Below are 19,758 nucleotides of genomic sequence, written 5' to 3'. Positions count from 1 at the left end.
TCTAAAAGACCCAGTGTGGAATGGTGGTTAGCGTAAAAACGTTAGGCTCAAATCAATAACAACCCCACCTTTGGCAAATGTTGGAATCAGGCCTAAGGTAGATCAGGAAGAAAGCAGTGAGGGGATGTGAGATAGGAAAAGATGGAAGGGGAGAGAGGGGGAGAGAGAGAGGGAGAGAGAGAGGGGGGGGGGGAGAGAGAGAGAGAGAGAGAGAGAGAGAGAGAGAGAGAGACCTGGTAAGTTGAAGCCTCAAGGCTGGCAAACTCTGTATGCTCTATTCCAAGTCTGAAGTCCAATTATTAACAACCATATGAAGCTAATTACAAGGCAGCTGTCAAGCTCCCTAAAAGCCTCTCGTGATATATAACGAGTTCATTTCTGCATGGCACAAGGAATGCTGGGAAGTAATATTAGCCAAGTTTTGCAGTTATATCCACATTACAGTGTGGAAAGTTATCTCCCTCTCGCGCCAAAAAGACCATAAATGGCATTTTTTCCTTCTTCTCAGTCTTCTCACCCTGGACATTAATGACACTGTTTCAAGTACAGCGGCTGGATGCTAATTTTATAATTTGCCATCACATTAATTATGCTCCCAAGTACACGCCACAATCATTTCAAAAGAAGCCTGTTGAAGATCTGAACTTGGAAGTGAAAAAGAAAAAATGAAAGGGGGGGGCGGGAGACCCAAAACACCACAAAAGAGGTATCTCAAGAAAACCATCAAAGCAGCATTACGTTTAGAAGGATCTTAAACAGAGGACTGCCGATCTCCAAAGAGTTTCCTTCTAAGATGGAGATTTGAGTACTTTTCATGGAGAATTTGTTATTACAAAAGCAAGCGCTTGAGTTAAAAGCGGGGGGGGGGGGGGAGCGCACACACTTTTCCTTTAGGATTTATTGGTCATTTGAGAGTACAGATGACATTTTGCCCCACGCATAACTTGTGCTCTGTCTTACGTTCCAGTCAGTGATTTGGATACACAAAGAGCCTCCCCCCTCCTCACAAGGCTCTAAAGAAAGAGTGGCAATCAACAGTCCAGAATGCCTAACAGTAGAGAGGGTCACAACTCAACTCATTAAAAGAACACATGGGAGTGGGGGGAATGCAAGGCCAACTGGGCTAGCCCCATTTCAGTGTGGGCAGCTACCACACCCACCAGGTGTAGCTGCTATGCCTATGAAGCAATCTGTCCCCTCCTTCTCCAGTTTGCTAGGCAGAAGTCTCTTTCTGCTGGTTTTTACTAGGCTGCCAAGAGGTTAGAAACCTTTGTTCCATGGTCAGCATGGAAACACAGGCTACATTATATTTTATTATTATTATCATCATCATTACAGGCTAGTAAATGTTGTTGGCCGCTGGGAGGAGCACAGAAAGAAGAAACGCCATGTTACACCCGCAGCAGCACAACCAGATACCTTCATCTGCCCCAGCTGGAATGAAACATGACTTTCCCGAAATGGTCTCTACAGCCAAAGCAGGCGCTGCAACACTCCAATGGTTTGACATCGCCCCCGAAGGCACACTCTTCCATGGTCTCCCAAGACAGACGGATGCCAACCAAATTTTGTCGGCTTATGTATCAGGCTGGTGCCCAGGTACATACTGCTAAAGCAAAGTGGGGAGAAGGCATGACGGAATTAAGAGCTGTGGCAATGTGAGCATGCCTGACGCTCTAATGCAAAATTCTGGAAAAAAGAAGATTTCCACCGTTACACTTTGTAATTTGGAACACCAAAATCCAAAGAGAAGGAGAGTTTTCCAACACAGTTCTACAGCCTGTGCCAGGGGTGGGAAATGAAGGACAGAGGTGTGTGTGCACAGAAACTAGTCTAATATACAAAAGTAAAATCTACTTTCATTGCTTTGCCCACTTTTGGCCCTACCCAAAACTAGTAGGTGGCTCCTGGAAAGTTGCCCAGATGTGGATAAAAAGGGTTCCACAGCCCTGATCTGTGCATAAGTTTCCTGAGAGGCTTGCATGCCCCAAGACACCCTATGCTGTCTTCATCTGATTTATGGAAAGGCACCAGCTATATTTTGCTGCTTTGCAATTAAATCTGATGGTGGGCAGCCTGAGATTTGACAGAGATGGCAGCCTGGACTTCTGCTCCATACCTATAAATATGGTTGACTGACGTCGTTAATCTCCCTGGAAATAATTTCAAAAGGGGCCCTTGCTATTTCAATAGCTCAGCTATAAAGGCAGGAGGGGAGCCAAAAGGAGCATATGTTTGCAAGGGTTTGTTTTGACACTCCGTTTAAAGTATCATTTGTTTGAGATTTTTATCCCTTCAAAAACAAGCCCCTTTAAAACGCCTTTATTTTTAAATGGCTAATCCCCGGCATCAAAACGACGACATGCTTAACAAAACAAAATAGCGCAGGGTATTCCAAAAGCAGGAGATTTCAAAGCTGCTTCACGTGCAGGCGTGGCTGCGAAATCAAGCGACGACTGAACATATACAAATGGCCTGGCAGAGATCACGTAAAGCCACAGAGCCCTTGAAAGCATAACACTTTTCTCATGGTCCCAGCGCAAGCATTCAGCAACCAGACATGGATTTACAGCAATGGGTGAAGGAAGCCTGCTGCTAAGGGCCCCAACTGTACTACACATTTAAGGTACTATTATACCACCTTAAACAGTCAACTAGAATTAAATTTAAAAATAAAATAGCAATAAGCCAGCCCAAATAAGCAAAGGAGAACAAGAGAAGGGCAGACTAAAAATGAAGTGGGCCGTAGGCCAGCTGGAAGTAGTGTTGAAATATGTAGGAGCCAAGTGGAACTCACAGGGCATGGAGCTCTGTAACCTGGGGGCTACCAGAGAGAAGGCCCTTTCTCAGACTGATCCTGGTGCCCTTCAAGGGCAGCCCCACACAGAGTATGCAGCAGCAATCAAGTCTAGAAGTAGGCAATGCATGTATAACTGGGGCCAGATGCATTTCTTCAACTAGTCATTTTGTTCTTCTACAGTTCTGGCTTTTCCGTTCCTACTTTGTCCAGGTTTCTTCATCCACCAGTTTTCTTGGGCAATCTCCCCGCACTTCACACACATACCCTGACAAGGAAAGCCTTTCCTGATATCAAGTGGTATAAAGTTTCATTTATACCCTGCTTTCTCACACACACACCCCAATCCCCTGAGAACATGCCACAACATCACACTAGCTCAGCCAGTTAGTACCAGAGGCATCCTTGCCCCAGAGCAGTATGGTACAAACCGCTCCCCTTGTTAGCAAGCACCACAGATGTATCAGGAAGCTAAACTTCGCTCACCTCACGCGTGACTCTGCCATTGTTGTCGAAGTCATAAAGCGTGAAGGTCCACTCTTGCCTGTTGTCTTCCTCAACGGACACATCACATTGCAATTCCTAAGGAACATGCAAAGAGTAGCTGATTACCTAAAGCAAAAGTCCTATTTGCAGAGGAGGCTAACTTCCTCTTTAAAATATATTTTAAAAATAAATTCAGACAACAGTTGGTTTTTTTCTTTTCTTTTCTTTTCTTTTCAAAAAATATTTCTCCCCCATGCCCACCCAACAACCTGGCCCCTCTAGACAGCTCCCTGTAAGAATAATAGAAACAGTCCAACCATAGCAATAAAAACAGGAGAACAAGGAGATGTTGGTGGAGAAAGGAAGTTCCTAAGCGCCATGCAAGTGTATGACTGCTGATTGGCTACCACACAAACACACTTATGGTAGTTAGCCAATCAGCAGCCATGCAAGCACATGAGTGTCAGCGAGGGTGGCGAGCCCATCAGCAATCTCGTCTTTGGGTGACACAGGTTGAGGTTCCCTTGCTTCTACCATCACCACCTGGGATCTGGTAAGAAAGACCATTCCTCTCATTGACTGTGCAGAAGCAGTGGCAAGCAGTTCTTTCCAGAGAACCATTTCATCAGTCAATTCAAAATTCAGACATTGGCAACAGCATTAAAAACTCAAAGCAATACACAAAATGTCCCTTGCCCACAAGCTGTGGAGAAGGCCTTCTGAATAACTGCTCAGTTTCTAGAAGCCTGAAAGAGTTGAGTTTTTTTGAAGGAGGGTGTTCCACAGAGGTGCCACCAGTGAAAAGGCCCTTCACCTTGAAGTTGGTGCCCGCCAGATCTTGTTGGCTTACAAATACCACCAGCCCCACATCTGGCAAGTCTGGTGGTCAGGGCTGCTGCGAACTGCAGCCCCACATTATTCAGAGGGCACCAAGTTGGGGAAGGCTGAGCTAAACAGTTGAAACTTGCACTGAGCCAAAAGCTCAAGGACCTGAACTTTCAGCTTGAATTTTCTGTGGGGCAAAAGGGGTGCCTGAAACTGGATGGGAGGCTTAAGGGGGATGGATTTTCCCCAAAATGACTCTCCCCTCTTTCCATCTTTTGTTTCCACCTGCAGACCATGCACACACCCCTGAATTGAAAAACAGACCTTCCATTTCCACCACCTGCAACTAGGATGGTATTTGGCTCAGTACTAGTTGAACCATGCACTTTTTAAAATTCTGGAAAGTGGCACACAGGTGAATGGTGGTGGAGGAAAGCTCCAATGGGTCAGTTTTGATCCCCTCCCCCTAGTTGGTTAGCAACCTTAATGTTAACAATATTGAGACCCCATTTCCCATATATTCTGCTGAGCAGGAGAGGAAAGGCATTCAATAGCGCTCCTTGTCTATTTCCCTTGGGCTAAGACTCTCAGAGAATTTGAAACATTTTTTTGGTTTCATTGAGCAAGAAGACGAAACTATGTGAAAGCTACTTACTAAAATGCCTGAAAATATAATGCGAGATCCTCCAATTTAAAAGAGAGAGAGGGAACAGTGAGAAGAAAAACCTCTCCTTAATTCAAGGAGGAAAAGTGAGACGCTCTCAGCATGAGGCAGGATAAAGTTGAAACAGAAGTGACCATTAATAGAAAATAGACCCGTGGCATAAACCCATTTCAGAAAAACCCCTTTCGCAACACAGATTTTTCAATGTAGTATTAATTCCGGCTCTCCCTTATAACTCATTAAAGCATTAGATCTGTTGAAGTAGAACCCAATTTGGAATTAATAAAGGGGGGTGAAAAATTCTTGCCAACCACAGCTACTTTACGCAATCGTTTGAGAGCTGGCTTATGGTGAAAACGTTAAAAGACAATTAGAGCACACAGCAAGGTGGTTACATACTAAGGGTCCAATCCAGAGACTGTAAAACCAAGGTTGTTATTCAAACATAGTCTCTGCAAACTGTCAATAGGAAACAATGAAAATTTTCTGCAGCAGCTAATTAGATTTTTACGTGCCAACAACTGCAGCTGGGTTTGGGGTGGGGTGGGGGACATACAGCAAATATTTTTAAAGAGTGCTTTTAAACCCAACAAATGCTTTCTATCAGAACGTTGCTCCTTAAAAATTAGTTCTGATCCTGTAATCAGCAAGAATCAGGGGTACCAACTTTTTTTCTCCTCAACAGACAAACTAGCTTAAACAAATTAGATGTGTATTAGACAAATTCATGGAGGATGTGGCTCTGCGTCCATAACTGATGACCAAGAAAGCAGCAGCAAGAGCAAGTGATGAGAAACTCCTCTATGAGGAGCAGCATTTGAGACTTTTTAGTTTAGAGAGAAGGCGAGTAGGAAGTAACACAATGTTAATTTATAAAATTGTGCACTGCAAAAAGGAGAAAAGGTTCCTCCCCTATAATTCTGGAACGTGTGGGCATCCAAGGAAACTGAATGTTGGAAGGTTCAGGTCAGGCAAAATAAAGTACTTCTTCATTCAGTGCCCAGTTAAACTATGGAACTCCATCCCACAGGAGGCAGTCCATGTCCATGAACCTGGATTGCTTTAAAAGAGGACCAAGCAATTCATAGAGGATAGGTAAAAAGATAAAGGACCCCTGGACGGTTAAGTCCAATCAAAGGAGACTATGGGGTTGCGGTGCTCATCTTGCTTCAAGCTGAGGGAGCCGGTGTTTGTCTGCAGACAGCTTTTCCGGGTCATGTGGCTAAACCACTTCTGGCGTGACAGGACAACGTGATGAGTGCCACGGAAGCGCCGTTTATCTTCCCACCGCAGCAGTACCTATTTATCTACTCACACTGGTATGCTTTCAAAAGGTTAGGTTGGCAGAAGCTGGGACAGAGAAACAGGATCTCACCCCATTGCATGGATTTGAACCGCCGACCTTCCAATCGGCAAGCCCAAGAGGCTCTGTGGTTTTTACCACAGCGCCACCCACTCCCTTATCATGGAGGATAAAGCTATTGATGGCTACTAGCCACAATGGCTATGTTCTGCCTCCAGAGGCAGTAATGCTTCTGAATACCTTCTGATAGAAACCACAGGAAGAGGGTGTGCCCTTGTGCTTGGATCCAACTTGCCACTTTCACAGAGGCCTCTGGTTGGCCATTGTGAGAACAGGATGCTGGACTTAGGTAGGCCACTGACCTGATCCTGCAGGCTCTTCTTATGTTTTCAATGGCTCAGCATCCACTGCCAAATTGGGTTTACCTCAGAGATTGCCCTCAAGAACCTAAAGGCTGACTGATAGTGACTTGCCAAAGTCCACTTTGCCAGGTTAGATTTAAAACAGGGCTGTCGCAGTTCACAGGCTTCCTGGTCGGCGGTGGCGGCGGGGTGGGGAGGGGGATATTGAGCAAATTAGTCTGCTTGGCTTACAGCCCCCCTCCCCAAATTTCTGTAAGATGCTCACCTTCCTTCTTTCAAGGCTCCCGCGATCAGAGTCAGCAAGAGTTGCAACACAAGCCATGGGGGCAATTAAAAGAAAAGTCGTTGCACGCAAGTAAAATAAACAGCTCCAAATAGCTCTGGCATGATGGGAGCTCAGAAATACCTGCTTGATCTGCTGACTTGAAACCAATTCCCTACAGCAGTTAACGGTAAAGCCCCCCGTCCCCCGCTGAGTTCAAAGGCAGTCTTCTCTTAGCTGTAACAAGCCCCGGCTGAAAGCTGCCAATGTACCCCCCCCCCCCCCGCCTGCAAACTTGACAGTGGAAACTGAGTTTCGTATTACACAAACATTCCCAGGAACCTTTAAAAGCCAAGGCACATCCACCACCTCAGATTTAGACCTCTCCCTTCTCGACAGTCACATTTCAGATTCTTTTGTACCCGGTCATGAAACGAAAAAACGTTTACCATCCTCTTAGCCCCTTAGCTTACACGATTCGGAAGCTTTGATTTGGAATACAAGTGGATACGTGCCTGTGAATATCTCAGTGCCTGGGCCTCTGCCACATAAGAACAGCTCTCTCTGTCCTGCACTGCCTAAAACTCACAAGCTTTTCTTTGTGCGTGAGTGAGGACGTGCCACTCCGCGATAACAGCTGAAACAGGCAACTTATTTCCTTTGTTAAATAACAGGGCTTTGTGCCGATCGCTTGGCTTTGCAGGGTGCCTGTGGCTAAAGCAGAATTCCAGGTAGCAAAATTGCTGGTTCTAGAAAACCTTCTGGCATTACCTCGTTCATATGGGAGTATAAGGCACCACAGAATTCAAATCAGGGACTCTGGCTGCAATGTCCAAGAACTTTACTCCCCACACCTCTTGGAAGAGAAAGGTGTTGGCCCTGAACTTTCCTGCTCTACAGCACCACCAAGGTGCTGCAACTTGTCCACCCGGCCAGACCAGGAGATCTGGGGAGCCAATAGGAGCCTGCCTGCCTGCCTGCCTGAAATTGTGTAACTGTTGTTTCTGCTTGGTCAGAATTGGAGAAAAGTTTCAGAAACAGCTGCTGTTTTGGAACCAGGGCATCTGCTTGAGCTGGACTATGTATCTGACCCTCTGAACTGATCGTGTTCCGGCCTGGGTCTTCCACACTGGTACACAAAAAGTTCAAGATGGCCATTAAAAATAAATGAATTATTCCATATATACCTGAGCTGAAACTACTCAATTTTCCAGGGACATATTTAGCCATGCCAATCATCATCATCATCATCATCATCATCATCATCATCATCATCACCATCATCTCCTACTTTTCTCTCTCCTACTTTTACATTATCCTCACTTGTGCTTAGCGATGTCATCACATAGCCATAACTGACTGGCCACACAATATGACATCATCCTACTCACTGCACAATTCTTGATTAGTTGGGATCACCTAAGTAACTCTTCAAGGAAGAAGGTGAAAGCAGCAGCCAGGGATTAGGGGGTTGGTAGAAATCACACTGAAGAAGCAGTAACCAGGCCCAGAGGCAACAAGGGTGCCAAATAGGATGGTTGTTTTTTTCAGAAGTCAAGCATTTGCTCCATCTAAAAAACTTCCCTAGAAGAATTTGTGTCCTACTGAAATTTGCTAGCTGCTCCCTAAAAATAATAATCAAAAACTGGAGACTACCCAGGGCACCTATAAATTATGATCATAAGAATGAATTTCTTGACAAACTTATGATGCTCAGTTCACCACCAACCTGGAATAACACACGTGCTGTTTCAACAACATTGAGGTGCATGGTTCTCTATTTTTTATTTTAATTTTAAAAAATCTGTATACTGTCTCTATGGAGACCGGCAGCCTTTTAGTCTGGATGACGGCATATCTGGGTGCTCCTGTTTATTAAATCCCTTTCTTCATGAGCAAAGCTTGCCAATGGCGAACAATGTCTGGCAGTTTTATGTTGCTTGTAAGTCTACAAGGAAATAGGCCATCAGACTCATTCCTGGCAAGACCTTTTCCTCCTCACCGCCTGTCTTAATCAGATGGATTTCCAGTGCAGCTAGGTCAAGGTTGGATCACCCTGGGGGCCCAGAGATGAAAGACTTTTTGCAAGTTTTTTCCCACTAGGAAGTGTATAACAAAAGAGAGAGAGGGAGAGAAGATAGTAGACTACAAAGGAAAACAAAATTAAAAAGAAAAAAGAAAAGAGCCCACATACAGCACAGAAACACAATCAGGCTGGTAGAGGAACAGCAAAATAGCACATGAAAGGAAGCAAGCAAGCATTAAGTGTTTGGGATAAATGGTTCACAATATGTGCGGTTGTCCTGGCACACATTCTGATCCCTGGGGGTAGATGTCAACATTCCTCATCTCCCAGCACATCCTCAAGCTCTTGGGCTGCTCCAAAGCTTCCTTAGCCCTCATGGCTTATCCCACTGACCTTCCAATTATAACAGATTTTCCTTCCTGCACCTTACTCAAGGGCCAGCGGCAATGGGCAGTATGGTTGGGCACATGCCTAGGGTGCACACCTCAACAAGGGGCTCACTGGCCATCCCCTCCCTGGACCTTCTCCTCCTCTGCTTGCTTACTTAACTCTCACTCTGGCCCAGAATAGTGGTGTGGCGGAAGAGGAACAGGAGGAGATGTCACTGACTGCTTGCTCTTTGGCTCTCAAGACTGGCTAGGGAACAGGAGGGAGAAATAAGGACGAAGAAGAAGAACAACAGATGGAGCTGCTGGGGATAATGGTAGTGTGGAAATAGCATTTGCTGAGGGAGTGGTGGGGAGGCTCCATGAAGGGTTCTTGTCAAAGATCCCTCTGAAACCTGGAGCCAACACTGCCCCATTGCCACCATGAGTTTAAAGCTCCACCCTTATATGTAGTATATGAAGATATATATTTATTGCATTTATATCCAACTTATTTTCTCCAAGGAGCACAAGGTGGTATGCACGGGTCTCCCCCTCCTCTTTTAATCCCCAAAACAACCATGTGAGGTAGGCTAGGCTGAGAATATTTCAGTAATTAACAGCAACAACAACAAATTATCTGCCTCACGTGGTTGTTGATAAAGACAAAATGTTCTTTGGATACTCCAAACATAATTAATGGCCTACAACAGGGGTCGGAGATCCCTCTGTGGGCCTTAGCGCGTGTGTGATTTTTGGTGTCTGCATAAGCACATATGCAATTTCTGGCATTGCAGAAGGGAGTCCCCGTGCAGCGCGCGGGGACTCGCTGCACAGGCAGCTTGGTTCGGGGGTGGCTCATGGGCTGGTTAAACGACCCCATGGGCCGCTTGTGACCCATGGGCTTTTGGTTGCTGACTTCTGGCCCACAACTATACATGTCTACTCAGGAGTAAATGCCACTATGTTCAGTGCTGCTTATTCCCAGGTATGTGCATAGTGTATCATAGTCTCAGGAAATATAATTTGAAACATGGAGCAGACCAGGTCTTGGACACTTAGAAGCAGGGCTAGAGGTAAACAAAACTTCAGTAAAACAGCACGTATTTCTTATCCCGTCTAAGGATATGTCACTATTTGATCGAATAGCCATATCTTAAGGAGCAATCTACAAGCATAGCGAGACAAACACATTATCTTACAATGTGAGAAACAATTTTCAGGTGGCTTTAGCCACCTTCTGAGTACTCATCGTTAGCCTACTTAGCTGAATAATAATAATAATAATAATAATAATAATAATAATAATAATAATAATTTTTTATTTATACCCCGCCCTCCCCAGCCAAGACCGGGCTCAGGGCGGCTATGTGCCCCCAAGTAGGAGAGTTGCATTACTCTCATGCGTATAAGCAATGCTGAATGCTACTGATGTTATTTATCTCATCTTCCAATGTACAGGCTGCCTTTTCCAAGCAAAGGTGGCAGCGATGGGGCTCTGTGCTCAAAAGAGGCTTTTGCCCCAAAACTGATGGCCAGGAAAGCAGCAGAGTGAACAAGATATGATAGAAACTCCCCTATGAGGAAAGGCTGCAGTATTGGGGACTTTTTAGTTTGGAGGAAAAGTGATAAGAAATTTATAAAATTATGCATGGCATGGAGAGAGCGGGTAGAGAAAAAGATTTCTCCTTCGCTCGAAACACTGGGACTCATGGACGTCCAATGAAGCTGCATGTTGGAAGGTTCGTGACAGACAAAAGAAAGCACTTTTTCATGCAGTGCTCAAACTATGGAACATGCTCCCACAGGAGGCAGTGATGACCATCAACTTGGATGGCTTTAAAAGAGGACTAGACAAATTTATGGAGGATAAAGGTATCAATGGCTAATAGCCATGAAGGCTATGCTCTGCCTCCACAGTTGGGGGCAGTAATGCTTTGGAATACCAGATGGGGGAAATCACAGGATGGGAGAGAGCTATTGTGCTTGGATCCTGCTCACCCATTTCCCACAGGCATCTAGTTAGCCCCTGTGATAACAGGATGCTGGAGTAGATGAGCCATTGGCCTGGTCCAGCTGGCTAATAATAATAATAATAATAATACCCTGCCCACCTGGCTGGGTTTCCCCAGTGACTCCTTTCTCATGTTCTTAACTGAAGAGAGGAGCAATGTGAGTGTGGTACTGTTTAATTCTGTTTATGGCGAGCATGCTACAATTTCACTTGTTTGTTAAATTTGGAAGTCACTTTTCCATGAAATGGTGCTCAGAGTGGCCAGCAATAACACATACTGAAGCTTGCCGATGCAGTCGGAGTTGATGGTTGAGGAGTACAATTGGAGCTGGAGGGGCTTTCCCGGTGTTGTATCTAGCCAAGTTCTTCTCAGTATGAGCCCACTGAAACTGATGGACCTAATTCAGTCGTGTCCAGTAACCTCAGTGGGTAAACTGTGAGTAGAACCAACAGTGGATACAGTGTTATGTTATGCAAGCCCGTTGGGAGTCTCCCTCCCAACAATGCATGCCTGAAATGGTCAGGTGCCACATACCATGGGTGGGGCTTCCATCTTGACTTCTTAGTCCAGGCTATACTGGCCCCAAGACATCACTGAAACAACTTTATCTTCATCCTGAGCTGCAAGACCACCAATTGTGGTCCTGCACCATCATTTTCATCCTCCTCCAAGGTCCTGACCTTGCTTTACCTTCCAGAACCTTGGGCCTCCATATGCTATTGCCACCATCACCTTCCTTCGCTTCTTGCCATCATGATTGATCAAGACATAGAGGGAGAGGCTTTAGTCATGGACATTATTTATCTCAGGGCATCGCAGTGATAAGTGTGCCTAGGGAGAGAAAGAATAATGTCCTTACCTCAAATTTTAGCTGCTTCTTGACATTGGTACGTGTATCAGTTTCCTTCTCCACTTTCTTTTCATCGCCACTGCAAACTCCATCTGTCTTCTCTGGAGGCAAAGCCACTGGGGGAGGTGGGAGAAGAGAGAAATTCAGAACGCTGCCTTTAGTCACTTGTCACATCAAGACACCTCATTATTCTGCGATTTCATCTCAAATCTCGGTTCTCAACTAATTTTGTACACAAATATGTGGAATAATCGTTTTATGTGAAGTTCTTCTGAAAGGTCAAGTCTACAGAGTCACTGGCTTAATGTCTGAAAATTCGATTTGAATGCTAACAAAATATACCACCAGTACAGCATCATCTTCGATTAAAATGCCCTCTGGGCAATGAAGCAGGAACCAAAGAACTTACACACCCAACAAAAAAAGAAAATGAAAATACAGCAGATTAATTAAAGAGAAATGAAGTCTCAAGAACTGAGATATCCCTTCCTCTTGTAAACTGCTTTGAGGTTTGTGTTTTTTTAAAAAGCAAGGAAGGAAGAACTGTGCAGCATCTTGTTCAGCATCAACATTTCTGGTCTTCTAGATCAGAACAACATTCTGACAGGACAATATTCGTTCTCCCTTTTTCATGTTACATCAGCACTAATATTATACTAACTAAGCTTAGTGCAAACCACAGATTATATACCTGATTCTAACTATGGTTGCACACTGTAGTTTTAATGTAAACTGTTGTTAGTTTTAAATCTGAACCATTTTGTAATACTGTGCTGTGGCTAGGTCTGAAAACGAAAGGTGGAATTTGCATTTTTCACTTTTTTTCAAATTTGCTATAAAGTATTAACTTTTATGACATTGCAAAATATTAATTCACTCATACAACAGTATTTGTCAAGCCTATAAGGGATTTTTTTAAAAAACAACAACAACAACCACCACCACCAGACTGATGCCAAAATTTTGCTCTTCTGCCAATCTTAAAAAAAAGATTCTTCATTCAGGCACAGAGAACAAACCCGATGGAGAATAAATACTCCCAGTTTCTTAGGCATCACAGTTTAATCTTTCGGCATATTTGGAAAGATTAAATTAAACATTGAAGTAATATTTCCTAGCAGGTGAAAACTGTCCCAGGATGAATTAGATCCTTAAAATCGGGGTGGAGAGCAGATATGGAGGGAGGATGGAGAAGGGAAAACATGCCACATAAATGACTTGGAAATATTTTTTGAAAAATATTGAATGCAGGCAAAGGTTTTCTGCTCATTTTACCTGAGATCGGGTTGCTAGGGGACTGTTGCCTTTAAAACTCTCCTTTGTATTTCAACATACTGAGCACTCCAATTTCAATTGGAGAGTCGCTCTCTTTCTATCTTGTTTTAAACAAAATCACATAAATATCCATGTACAACTTTATTTATTTATTTATTTATTTATTTATTTCCTGCCCTTCAGCCTAAGGTCTCAGGGTGGGCTACAACATTAAAACACACAATATTAAGAACAGCTTGAACAACTTACAAACACAAAAATAAATTGGGTTCTAAAAATATACACCTTAAGAGTCAGAAGCCAGAAAAAGGGCTGGTGTCCATGTGCCTCATTCGTCCCTTCCTGCCCGTGCAGAAATAGGACATGAAAGAGTCCAAAGGCCTTAACAAAAGGGCACACTGGATCAGTGAGCAGAGACTTGACCTGATTGCTGTGCAAATTAATGTACAGTGGTACCTCTGGTTATGAACTTAATTCGTTCCGGAGGTCCATTCTTAACCTGAAACCATACTTAACCTGAGGTACCACTTTAGCTTATGGGCCCTCCTGCTGCCACCACTGCCTCACAATTTCTGTTCTCATCCTGAGGTAAAGTTCTTAACCTGAGGTACTACTTCCAGGTTAGTGGAGTCTGTGACCTGAAGTGTTTGTAACCCGAGGTACCACTGTACTTGGGACTGGGGGGAGCAGCATGGCAAGCCCCCTCGGTCCTGTCCCCAAGATAGCTGGAGGAACTGGAAGCCACAACACTACCTGGGCTTTGCTGATTACATGAATTGCTGCTCTGAGCTTATGGCACTCTTTGTCTAGAAGGGAATACCATAAGCATGGACAGCTGTTGGATTCATAGTTGTTTATTAGGGTCGGGGTGCAATATTACCACATTCTATTTCCCCAATGTATACAATTGGGCAGTTCCTTGTTCGGGCACCAGTTAGGTGTAGTCAGAGCCATTGTACTGGAAATTGTAGCTATGAGAGTTCATGTTTTATTACTGGAGTTTACCTTTGAAATGTGCACTTCCCCTAATTTTGTAACGCTGCTCTTCAGACACATAATGTGTACAAAAATTCATATATTAGTGTAAATTGTGTGTGTGTGTGCATATATGTTAGTGAAAATTACATTCCAAAACGCATTATAAATGGGGAAATTGCTTTGCAAAACTGTGCTTATTAGGGAAAATGGCATACAAAAATGTGTACGTCAGATGAAATTCACTGATGAATTTTCATGAGGACTTCACAAAATATCACAAACCGATGTGGACATGTGGAGAACTGAACTTAAGAATGGAAAAATGTGAAACTGAGACAAACCGAATTGGACAGAAACCCCGATCACTAAACGGAACAAAAATGTACTGAAAGCAGCTATTAAATAAAATGTGGATGCTTGTCTGGGAGAGTTAAAACCATAAACTGAGAAACACCGTTGAGCTACATGCCAGAGTTCAGCTACACACAATGAGAACTTCCACCAAGAATCTTGCCAACAATATTAAATCTGTCCAGGCTAGACTGCTATCTTAAATAAGAGGAAAGCATTAAAAGGCTCCTGTTTCCAGTGTCTGAGACGTTGGAAAAAGATCCATGGACAGTATCATTACTTGAAAAATATCCATTGACTTCCTCTTCAGATGCCAACTCCCCACCCCATCCCAAGAGGCACACTGTTGGTCATAAGACCAACTTGGCCTTGCAGTTACGGAAAGCCATAGTTTGCTCCTTATGGGAATAACAGCAGACAGAACCCAAAGATCCTATTTTCAACTGTCATCTACTTTGTGACATTGGAGGCTGGTGCTACAGAGACACAAACTCAAGGCCAGGTCCCAACTTGAAGAGACCATTGAGATGGTCTCCCTTAAAGTTGCAAGGGGAGGCACAAGCTACTTTAAAGTGAGGAAGCATGGATGAGTAGTTAGTAGGCTTTTCCAGCTTTATTTGTATATGTCTTGAGCCGTGCAGAGACGTCAAGAGGTCTAGAGTCCAATGATCTCAGGGACAACACGAGAACATAAGAGCTTCCTGGATCAGGCCAATGGCCCATCTAGTTCAGCATCCTATTCTCACAGTGGCCAACTAGATGCTGGTGAGAAATGGGCAAGCAGCACTCAAGCATAAGTGCTTCCAGCAACCAACATTCAGAAGTATTTACTGCCTCTGACCCTGAAGACTGAGCACAGTCGTCATGGCAAGTGGCCATCAATATCCTCCACAAATTTCTCAAATCCTCTTTTAAAGCCATCCAAGTTGGGGGCCATCTCTACCTCGTGTAGCAGTGAGTTCAACAGTTTAACTATGCACTGCATGAAGAAGTCCTTTCTTTTATGTCTTAAATCTTCTAACATTCAGCTTCACTGGATGTCCATGAGTTCTAGTGCTATGAGAAAGGGCGAGAAACTTTTCTCTATCCACTTTCTCCATGCCATGTTTTGTTTTAGAAACTTCTATCATGTATAAACTTCTGACTTCTATCTTATTTGTCTTTCTTCTAAACTAAAAAGTCCCAAACACTTTCTTTATATGAGACCAACCTTTCTTAATAGGAGAGGGTCCTAGTGGGTTAGGACAGGACCTCATTCTGTCCCTGGGAAGCCTCAAGAGTTGCTAGAGGAAGTATGCTGGGCATAGAGCTGAGTTGCAGGGAGAGACTAAGCAGGATGTCAGGGAAGGGGCCTGTTCTTGTGTCACCTGATGTTTCTGACCAGCCCTCTCCCATGCAGGCACCACCTCCGCCTCCTGTCAGTGATCTTGCACCTGCAGAGGAGGCGTTGGGTGACAAGTCTAGCTCTGAGCCAGCGCTGCCTCGTCCTGCATTTCCTAGGACATGAAAATGCCAGTTCTGGCATGGACAGACAGTCCAAGCCCAGCCTACCCAATGGAGTGTTGAGTCTCCAACAGCAGCAGTGAGCTTTATGTAAAATCATCCTTGTCATCTCCTGGGGGCTTCAAGAAGTCTCTCAAGGTGACTTAATGCAGATTAATTACCACGTAGCACGTTTTAAAAGATGCCTGTGTGCTGGAGCTAGGGAATCTAACATGGAACCAGCAGGCTCTGAAGGGCCCACAGACACCTCAAGACCCCAAGGCGCATAAACCTGTGCAACTAGCCTTCGATTGTGAAACTGACCTTTAATTACACCATGGCCAGCTTGAAAGGGAAGTGCTCAAACAAAGAATTTGGCAGCCGCTTGCGTAAGTCATCTGAGCTTATGAGGAACTCCACTGGCATGCACCTCTCCTCTACCAGTCACTGCTTAGGATGACTACTGGGGTCCCTTGAAGTTATCAAAGCCTATGCAGTGGTGGGCCACAGTGGTGGGCGGAATCAGAGGCAAAAGTGGGTGGAGCAAAACATGCAAATTTTACCTTTGTACCATAGGCTCTCTCCTTCACAACCATTATCATACAAGCAATAGGCATTATCAGTGTTTAAAAGCATTTTCAAGCCAGGCAAAAACACTTAGGGTACAAAGAAAGGGCCACTGGGATGTGTGCCCTGAGGAGAGTTCCAGGGGCCAGATAGATATGCATGGAGGGCACCATTCAGCCCCCAGGCCTGAGGTTTCCCACCTCTACAGGTAAGAGGAAACTCCTGAGTTGAGCGTCCTTTCCCCCCTCCCACTGCCCCCCAAATACTGCCAAACAGGGCCCTTTCTTCTCATTTTTATTCAAAATTATTAGTGCGCCTCTGAAAAACACTGCATTTGTTTCTTCACAGTGTCCCTTTTCTCCGACTCTTTGCTATTAATTGGGAAATATGTGCCTTGAACGCCACACTACAATGTTCCTTTTCTATTTGAAACTGGAAATACAACAAAGCGAGGAAACTATTACATTTCAAACGTTGTGAAATACTATTCCTGCATTAAAGAAAGCTAATTGGCACAAGTATACTTACAGATGTCTTTTTGCCGAGGACAGTTAATTAATAACATCTATTTGTGAGAAAGAACAAGAGAGAACAAAAAGCATATGTGTAAGGGTGCTGAATCCATTACTGTCAATCTGCAGTCTGTGTTCAGGCTGTTGCTGAGTTTAACCAATAAAGGCAGGCAATAATACCACTGGCTCTTTAAGAATTCCATGCCAACGGGGATTTCTGACAAAATGCTTGGAAGTGGGTGCAGGGAGAGAACGATAGTTGGTTTGAATATTGTGGCCTTGTCACTTCTGAACCTCAATCTGAATATTCGGCAATCTGAAAATTCCAAAAATCCACCGTGCTTTCTACCCATGCACCATGAACTACGCATTCATGAAGAAATAGTATGCGTTCTTGTAAGATTTTAAACTCTTTGCATCACACTTTCTGCATTCTCACGATACTTTAACGCCTTTTGTGCCCTGGCCCCCAGTCGTGGATACTCGCATTCTCAGCTCAATTATTGCCAAAGGCTTTATTTCAGAATTCACTGCATAAACCAAACACAGATCAGGTTACAAGGTATGCAAGTCAGTGGTTCTATCAGAGCACTGAGGAACATGGCTAAGCAGATAAGATGTTATTCCCAACACTTGACATGCCCCCAAGCTCTCCTTTTGAAGAGCAAGGCAGGCGTCCCCATGCTGGTCAACTCACTGTCCAATATTGCCATGGGTGCCTCCCTAGAGGTGGGAAGCAACCTGAAGATGGGAGGAAGAGTAGGAGTCACGTCAGGTGGCTCCTCCTCTACTCTTGAGATATCCAAAGGGAAGGACTTCCCCCGGACAGTTTACTTGGCCCCTCCCCAGCATCCAAACCAGCAACTCTCAAAACATGGGAACTCTTCAAGATCCATTTCCATAACCTCATCCCATTTCTCCTACCCATCATACCAGCCTTACCAAGACATTTTCTCAGGGCTCATGACACTTTGCACCAAACCACTGCCATTCTCTCGAACAAAATATGCATGCGCATGAACCACCTTTTTTTGCTTTTTGCATTCTTAAGACCGCAGACACAATGATGCCCTGTAACTAAATCAAACAGGGTTCACACCTAATCCACCATGAGATTCTCCACACTGAAATAACTGCTGATTAATGCATTTAGCAATGAAATAATAATAATAATAATAATAATAATAATAATAATAATAATAATAATTCTGTGCTGCCCTTCATCCGAGGATCACAAGACAGTTTACAATATAAAAACACAAAAATACACAACATAGTAACAAACAAAAACAATTCCACCCCCACCCCGCAGAGTTTAAAAGGCCATGGATTGTTTAATTAGCCTGGGAGAAAAGGAATAATAAATACTCCACTCTACAAAGTCCTGAAAAGCTTATCCATACATGCCTTGAAAATTATTTCCTGCTATATCATAGCTTTTAAGATCAACCATGAACAAGCCCTTTGCCGATACTATCCAGGTGGCGATTTTGAACAGAAAAAATGAGATATAAAGGCTTTCTTGGTGGCTGTCCAGCAAACTTGGAAGTCTTTTCTCCTGGAGACACATCAAAGTCGAAACAGACATGTTTTCCAGAAGAACAGTCAGATTTTTCTTGAATGGCCAGGATTTAAACATTTTGGAATTAAGCAACAGTGGGGGGATTCTATCATCTTTTATATAATCAAGCTAAAAAAGAAAGAGGCATTTTATGGGTTCAAGAGTTATTATTCTCTCCAAACTTTAGAGATTTGCGGTAAGGGTGGTGGGGAGAGAGAGAGAAAAAGAAAGACTAATTTAGATAAACAAAGAATGTTGTCAGGTAGCATTACACAGACTCATTTGTGGTTTACCAGCAGGGTCTTGATTTTGTGCCATCGGAAAGAAAACGTTCAGTTGGAGAATTGGCACAATCACTAATTAAGCATTTGAAGAGCCAGGAATGAAAAGAATTCAAATCAAAATTTTCAGGGCAAGATAGAAAGCAAAAGAGAACCTCAATTAGCTTCAGCAGACCAAGGATTTGACATGGCCAGCGCCAACCATGGTTTCTTGCTTTGATCCTAGTTAAATTCCAAAGCATTCCACACTTAAACCATGGTTTGGCTTGCTGACATAAACTCTGTCCCTAGATCACTTGTATAAGGAGACACCAGCATTGAGATACTAGCAAGATCTAATTGCCAGGGCAAGTTCCAGACCATGTTTTGCTCACTATCTTAGCTTTGATTAATCCATGTATATAGCTTGCAAATCCACTTCAAAACACTGTGCCACATCCTGGTTCACAGAACCACAATACAGGTTAGGGATGGGAAACCTGAGGCCCTCCAGATGTTGGACTTAAACTCCCATCAATTCCAGCCAGCCTGGTGAATGTTTAGGGGTTATGGGAGTCCAGTAACTTCTATTTTTGCAGTATTTTTTTTTTACAAGTTTCCCATCCCTGATATAGGTTAAATAAAATACAGGCAGCGACTGATTCTCATAGGGGTTATGTTCCAGACCCCCGTGCGTGTTGGCAGCTGCTGCGTGTACTCAAATATAGGTTAAGGAAAGAACCATGGTTAGATATTATGTCTGCACAAAACAGAATGCAGGATTATAGTTTCTTCGGCAACCTCTGGCTAGCTGGAC

At 43.9% G+C, this 19,758-nt stretch overlaps 1 protein-coding gene across 5 annotated transcripts in view; it reads right to left on the bottom strand.

Moving 5' to 3' along the window:
- Positions 1 to 19,758, bottom strand: part of NKD1 (NKD inhibitor of WNT signaling pathway 1) — a 131,548-nt gene that overhangs the window by 20,107 nt on the left and 91,683 nt on the right. For 3 of the 5 annotated variants that reach the window (XM_083626078.1, XM_083626077.1, XM_083626081.1), the window contains 2 exons: positions 11,965 to 12,071; positions 3,284 to 3,379 (listed from right to left, as the gene is read on the bottom strand). In XM_083626078.1, coding sequence (XP_083482204.1) covers positions 3,284 to 3,379; positions 11,965 to 12,071 — 203 coding nt within the window. The remainder of the gene's footprint in view (positions 1 to 3,283; positions 3,380 to 11,964; positions 12,072 to 19,758) is intronic. The other 2 variants (XM_083626080.1, XM_083626079.1) reach the window with 1 other exon arrangement.

Source organism: Podarcis filfolensis, assembly GCF_964270895.1.
Source record: "Podarcis filfolensis genome assembly, chromosome: 8".
In the NCBI taxonomy this organism is placed as follows: Eukaryota; Metazoa; Chordata; class Lepidosauria; order Squamata; family Lacertidae; genus Podarcis; species Podarcis filfolensis.
Note: the sequence above shows the minus strand (reverse complement) of the source record. Positions and strands in the feature narration are given on the sequence as shown.